Genomic DNA, 7,063 nt, shown 5'->3' on the forward strand with positions numbered 1-7,063 from the left:
TAAAGAAATATATTTTTTTTAAAAAACCTTAAAAAAGTTGCATTTGGCTAGAACTTAGGTGAAAAGGAAAAACATCAGGGAATTTTTAAAAAATACATAGAATTGAATGACAATGAAAACACAACCTGTCAAATCTGTGAGACACAGCTCAAGCATTACTCAGAGAACAAAGTATGCCCTTAAATACACGCCTATGTTCACTCTCCAATGCTGAATGAGCCAGTGTTTCCCTGAAAGTCACCCAAACAAAACATGGAAACTGTGGAGAAATTCACAAGATCTGCGAACATTTCCTGGTGCCTGCTGGGTGCTCTGCCCCCAGGATTCATGAGACAAAATTTAATGCTGTTAATAAATAGAAACCTGAAGGATAAAACCACATCAGGCAATGAATGGTACACCCACCTGTATTAACAGCCTATTAAACTATTAACCAAATTATACTCTATTCAGGAAAAAATAACATGGCCCTGAACCCTACAAAAGTTCATGCTCGCCCCCTCTAGCAAAGAGTGCCAGCCCTTCCCACCACGTGAGATTAGGGACCACGGTCTAACAGATTTTGCTGTTATGAGAATAAAACATATTTGCACACAAGTACCTGATAGGGTAAGTCAGCCATCCTTAAATAAGTTTCCATTTTCAAACAGAAAGGAGATAAACTGGGGACACCATTGTTAGGTCTTGCAAACTGATGCAATATAATAGCATCTTTGGAGTCAATCTCTTGCTGTTTCCTGTTAAAACCAAAACAGAAATAAAGAACAATCCACGTGTTATACATTCAGTTCCCTTAGTTCCTCAGAGACCCCTGCTGGGCTGTTGCTCCTCAAGAATAAGCAGATGTTTGTCTTGGGGCTGACCTCACCCTGAGGCACTGAGCAAGTGGAAGCTTGGTGAACTACAAAAGAACCTTACAAGCTCCGATATTACCACGACCTCCAGGGCCCAGAAAAGTAACTACATATCAACCTCCTTCTGGTTCCTGTAGCTTATGGACAGGAAGAGTACTTTCGGGTACAGGTCCCCTTTTTCCCTTACTGGCTATCTTTACCTGCCAGGGGACAAGATGGATAGATTAAAATTATATTCTGGGCTTATTATGTGTCAGGCATGGTTTTGAGGGTTTCACAGGTATTATCTCCTTTAACCTTCACAATAACCCTACGAAGTAGATGCTATTGTGATCCGTGTTTTATGGATGAGGACACTGAAGTCACATCACTAGTAAGTGGCAGAAGCTAGACTGAACCAGGTAGTCAGAGCCTGTGTTCTTGAGGCTGCACCATGAAACAGGCTCTTCTTCCACAGGGCCCTGCATAGCATGCAGATTTCCTCCGCCCTGACCCACGTCTGCAGGGCATCTGAGACACTGAGCACTCTGGTCCCTCTTCCAAACTACCTGCCCCTCACCTGGCCTGTCACCTGCGGAGCAGAGGAACTGGCTTCTGGGCTCTCTCATACTCTCCTCCTTCCCAGGGTCCCACCTTTCACCACACAGCACGCATCTCAGTGCCCCTACCTTTGCCCCTTCTTCTGTCTCAGCCACACATCATCTATCTTTTCTTTAGCTACTTTTTTGGGTGGGGGGGACTTCCCTGGTACAGTTTTTCAATAGCCGCCATGAAGTAAAACAAATACTGGATTCCAAGTGTGGACAGGTGGGGTCAAGTCCACGTCCTGCTTCCTACTGGCCTCACAGAGAGAGTGAGGAGAGTTCCTATTCTGTATTGATTATCCTGAGAATTAAATAAACTAATATCTATAAATATTTGGTGAGCTATCAAGCATATGTAGGAGGGATGGACTTTACTGTAATTCAAAGAGATATGGTCTTATCCCCTTACACTACAAAATCTCATCATTCCACACAGTTCCACTCAAACACCACAGGAACCTTCTGCAATTTCCATCTTTTACTCTATCTAACCACTACCCACTCTTCTCCTTGGCCTTCCCTGAGCTCTGGTTCCCTTCCATCATTCCTAGCTGAATCCCTCAAGTACATCTATCTACCTAAGCAAGCAAGGACAAGCTCTTCATATCATCATCACACAGATGGTCACCTATTGAAGCATCTCCAATCAATATAACAACTCTTTTGGAGAAGTTTACCACTGAAGTGCCCATTCCAATTAAAGAGGTAAGGCCCTAACCGGTTTGGCTCAGTGGATAGAGCGTCGGCCTGTGGACTGAAGGGTCCCAGGTTTGATTCCGGTCAAGGGCATGTACCTTGGCTGCGGGCACATCCCCAGTGGGGGGTGTGCAGGAGGCAGCTGATCGATGTTTCTCGCTCATCGATGTTTCTAACTCTCTATCCCTCTCCCTTCCTCTCTGTAAGAAATCAATAAAATATATTTTTAAAAAATAAAAATTAAAAATAAAGAGGTAAGAATGGCTCCTTTTTAAAAGATTGGTCAAATGAATAAAAATATTTGCTATGAAACAAAGGTTTTCATTTAGATGAAATGTTTGGGAGGTCAGAATTAAGGAGCCATTTAGACTATATTCCTAGAAAGTGCAAACTAACTGATTTTGTCCACTCAAATAATTCAAATCATGGAGTGGTATTTTTACGTAAATTAGCCGGGCAAAAATATAAGGACTGAAAGATTAGGAGGTAAATATAAAATCCCCTGAGCCACTGGCCAGAACAATCTAATTGTAATGGTTAACATGGGCCATGTCATAAGAAGAATGGATGTTAACTATGTGACAAGCATATATGCCAACATATTATATGATTTCAGTAACACTACAGAGGGGATCATTGCTACAGTTTAAATTTAGTATATTATACGATATTTATATTTTATAGTAGACAGCAAAACTGAAGCTCAGAGAGGGTGTAACGTGCCCAAGGACTACCAACTTAAGATCAAGTTGTTAACAGCTCCAGTTCCCAAGCTCTTAAGCACTTCAACTACACCAAAATGAACAATTCCTCACTTAGTAATATGAAAACAGCCAGTTTGACTCAGCCCACTCAAGCCTAACTTTCTGATGAAAGTCTATAACAACTAATGTCCAACTGTTACTGTCTGCTCACTATATGTCAAACATTATACTAACTCATTTCATCAACTCTGTGAAGAGGCTACTATCATCATCCCTATTTACAGATGAGAAAACCCAGTAGCCAAGAAGCCTACTCTCCAATCCAAGGTCACATGACTGATTAAAAGAAGAGTAAATCTGAACTCAATCAGGCCGCAGAGCCCTCCCTCCACACATCAGGAATCTCTCTCTAACAGGAGCAGAGAAGCAGGTGACCTGTTTCCCAGAAGCTATCCTATGTAATAAAAAGCTAATATGCAAATCGACCAAACAACCAGTCGCTGTGACGTGCACTGACCACCAGGGGGCAGACGCTCAACACAGGAGCTGCCACCTGGTGGTCAGTGAGCTCCCACAGGGGGAGTGCCACTCAGCCAGAAGCCGGGCTCACAGCTGGCAAGTGCAGCATCGGTGGCAGGAGCCTCTCCCACCTCTGCAGCAGCGCTAAGGACCACTTGGGGTATGTCTGACTGCCGGCTTAGGCCTGCAGGGAGCGGGCCTAAGCTGGCAGGCGGTATCCCCCAAGGGGTCCTGGACTGTGAGAGGGCGCAGGCTGGGCTGGGGACCCCACCCAAGTGCACGAATGTCATGCACCAGGCCTCTAATATTTCATAAAGTGCCCTTAAAACAAGGGTTGTATAAGAGAATACTTGTACAGTGGGGCCTTGACTTACGAGTGTCCCGACTAACGAGTTTTTCGAGATATGAGCCGTCTCTCGGCCAATTTTTTGCTTTGAGTTGCGAGCTAAAATTCGGGTTACGAGCCAGCTTCAGATACCCCACCGCTAGTTGGCGCAGCGAACTTCACAGTGAATGCCACAACATCAGCCCAGCATCATGTGTCTCACTCGTTCACTTTTTGATTTGACATACGAGTAATTTGAGTTACGAGCTCCGTCACGGAACGAATTAAACTCGTAAGTCAAAGCCCCACTGTACAGAGCAAGACTGGCCCCTACTCCCACAGTGAAAAATACCACAGTGAACATGCCTCTGTGGGCGGCTGATGAGCTCTTTAGGGAGATCAGATGACCCATGGGCTGCTCTGATTGCCTAAGTTTTCTAGGACAGGCTGAGCCTGTGGGCCTTAAGTGCAAATGAGCTACCAATAAAAGCCATTATTCAGTCACTCAACTTACAAACAACACATGTCCAAATGCCACAGTGAATTTAAGATAGCTGCTGGGCTCCCTCCGCTGGGAGAAAAAAGCACAGGGTTGGGACTATATTTGTTTAAAAATATTGTGGTGGGGGAAAATCCAAAATACCTACTTGGGTTATACTCATTAATGAAACTTTGTAAATAATTCTCATCCGTCAACTTTAGTTTCCGCTCTGGAGACATAGCCATAGATTAAGGTTAAGTCTATGCAGCAGCAAATCCAAGCAGGTGGTGACGACTATACGATTGCCAGTGAACTCAGACAGTATAGCCATTTCAAGGTATAGTGTCCATTTCTCATATTTCATATTGTTTAGTGTTTTCCCTAAAATACACAGACAATTGACGATTTCCCTTTAAGCAGAGGTCTCTATCATGTACCCTCTGAATCTCAGTCCCAGACCTCAGTTTTTTTTCCACTATCCCTCCATGCCCCTAGAGCAGCGGTTCTCAACCTTCTGGCTCTTTAAATACAGTTCCTCATGTTGTGACCCAACCATAAAATTATTTTCGTTGCTACTTCATAACTGTAATGTTGCTACTGTTATGAATCATAATGTAAATATCTGATATGCAGGATGGTCTTAGGCGACCCCTGTGAAAGGGTCGTTCGACTGCCAAAGGGGTCGCGACCCACAGGTTGAGAACCGCTGCCCTAGAGGCTGTCAAAAATTCAGGTCCTTCCACAGGTCTATCTTCCCTGAGCTATGCCCCAATTCTCTACATTTCTCTTCCTCTCCCCCCATCAAAATCTCCTTCACAAGTGGTACTCTCTAGGAGGCAGTGGTAAAAAAGATCCGGCTCGGCCCACACACATTCCCAGATTTGAATCTGGATCCTACTACTCTTACTGTGTGATCCTGGGCAAGTTGCTTACCCATCCTGGGCCACAATTTCGTTACCTATAAAAAGGGATCAAACATCCAATGCTAGTTGTGAGGAGTAAATCTAATCACACAAGTAAAGCACTGCTATGCAGAGCCCCTACTAAGGACTCAGAAATGGGCAGCCACTTTTATTACTTGCATTAGAACAGGATTTTCCAACTCAATTTAAGTATCTGTCAAGAAACAGCCGAAACCGGTTTGGCTCAGAGACGCCTCAACTAAATAAGTATCCAAGCAGTCTCCTAAGTAGGGAAAGGACACATTTCTGTCCAGGGTTGCGGGCACATCCCCAGTGGGAGATGTGCAGGAGGGAGCTGATCAATGTTTCTCTCTCATCGATGTTTCTAACTCTCTCTCTCCCTTCCTCTCTGTAAAAAATCAATAAAATATATTTAAAAAAAAAAAAGAAAAACAAAAGTGAATCAACCAAGGATTAAAGACGCCTCAACTAAATAAGTATCCAAGCAGTCTCCTAAGTAGGGAAAGGACACATTTCTGTCCAGAGGCCTCTTCTTTGTCCAGCGACCACACCTACCAGGGCGTGGCCTGCTCTCAGCGTGAGCTCTGAGCTCCTCGCTATTTCTGCAAGGTCATTTAAGCAGGGTTTAGACTCAGTCCTGTGAAGCGTGCCTTCCCTCCCTTCACAAAGTGGCCAACTGATGAGAAGTGGTTTGGGATCCTGAAAAGGCTTTGGGCTGGACTATAATTGAGAAACAATGGGGTTACCGTTTAAACTACTGCACAAATGTGTCAGTTTTTCATATAGCTTGAAACCTAACTTGAAATAGAGTTCTAAAAGTAGCAAAAACATAAAATAACCGAAAGATCATTTCACTTTACATTTTTTTATTTGGTTCAACTAGACTAGATTCAAGCACTGTGCTAAGTGAGAGCATTCAATGTGTAAGATGGAAATAAAACTTCTCAGTTATGACTAAATAATACAAAAATACCTTTCCCCAGACCTAAATGACTTCCCACCCTCTGAGACTAGAAATACTCACAGCACCTGAGCTGGTCTGTCACAGTGTCCTCCTGGAATGCCTGCAGGCCTAGTAAAGGTCACTGTCTTTGTTTACAACCTATTGTGTAGGTCTCCCCCACTGGAAAAAGGCAGTGTGGGCTCATTTCTCATTATTTAAAAGATACTACAAGAGGGCTACGTTCTAAGCTACTGAAAACTGCTTGCTTCTGGTCATCTCCCAGGGACAGAGGGTCCAACACACAGAAATTTTAAAGGTCAATTAATGTAGCCATTAGCCAACCGACCACCTCAGTAGTCTATGGTATTGTCCTACTCAAACAAAGATCTCCTGTGGGGCTGGATGTGCCAACAGCAGGGCCTCCATTTTCTGCTGTTTCCAAGTGAATCCTGTCAACATTCTGCGGCAGGCAGCCATGCAACTGTTGGTGGCACTGGGTGACTCTCATGTTCTTGTCAAACACGCCCATATGCTAGTCCTACATTTCCTATGGCTCACAAAACAACAGCATGTAAACCCCAAGATGGTGCTTCGCTTTAAATCACAGATTAGCAGACAACCAGGTGAAGGTTGCATCAAAACTGCACAGCACTATACCTGGCCATGCAGCCTTAGCAGGAGCCCAGAGCTCTCTGGACCCTTTGCAATTTCAGCCTTTTCAGGATGTAACACTGGGGAGGAAGGGAGGGGGTGGGGGGTGGGGCGGCGGAGGGGGAGTAGAATGGAGAACTAGCCTTTAAGTAAAATACAAGGTTAGTGGTTAATGTTCCAGCATTATTCTCTATAAATAAATAAGGTCTTTCATAAAAGTGTAACTTAGTATTCCTACAGGGCCTAATTCTGTTGTAAAACATTGCACTTAGGATCTTGCCAAAGACTTTTTGCTTTCAGCAACGAAAAATTGGGAGACGCATGTTTTCCCCTCCCAATACCAGTTTAATTCTGTCAACTCTAAACTGCCCCTCAAGGCCATG

The 7,063-nt window shown here is 44.0% G+C and overlaps 1 protein-coding gene across 1 annotated transcript in view; it reads right to left on the bottom strand.

The window, feature by feature from the left end:
- Positions 1-733, bottom strand: part of FAXC (failed axon connections homolog) — a 54,991-nt gene extending 54,258 nt beyond the window's left edge. Inside the window, exon 1 of the mRNA XM_006095837.3 lies at positions 602-733. Coding sequence (XP_006095899.1) covers positions 602-640 — 39 coding nt within the window. The 5' untranslated portion in view covers positions 641-733. The remainder of the gene's footprint in view (positions 1-601) is intronic.
- Between the last annotated feature and the right edge of the window lie 6,330 nt (positions 734-7,063).

The sequence above is a fragment of the Myotis lucifugus genome, unplaced genomic scaffold, assembly GCF_000147115.1.
Source record: "Myotis lucifugus unplaced genomic scaffold, Myoluc2.0 scaffold_161, whole genome shotgun sequence".
In the NCBI taxonomy this organism is placed as follows: domain Eukaryota; kingdom Metazoa; phylum Chordata; class Mammalia; order Chiroptera; family Vespertilionidae; genus Myotis; species Myotis lucifugus.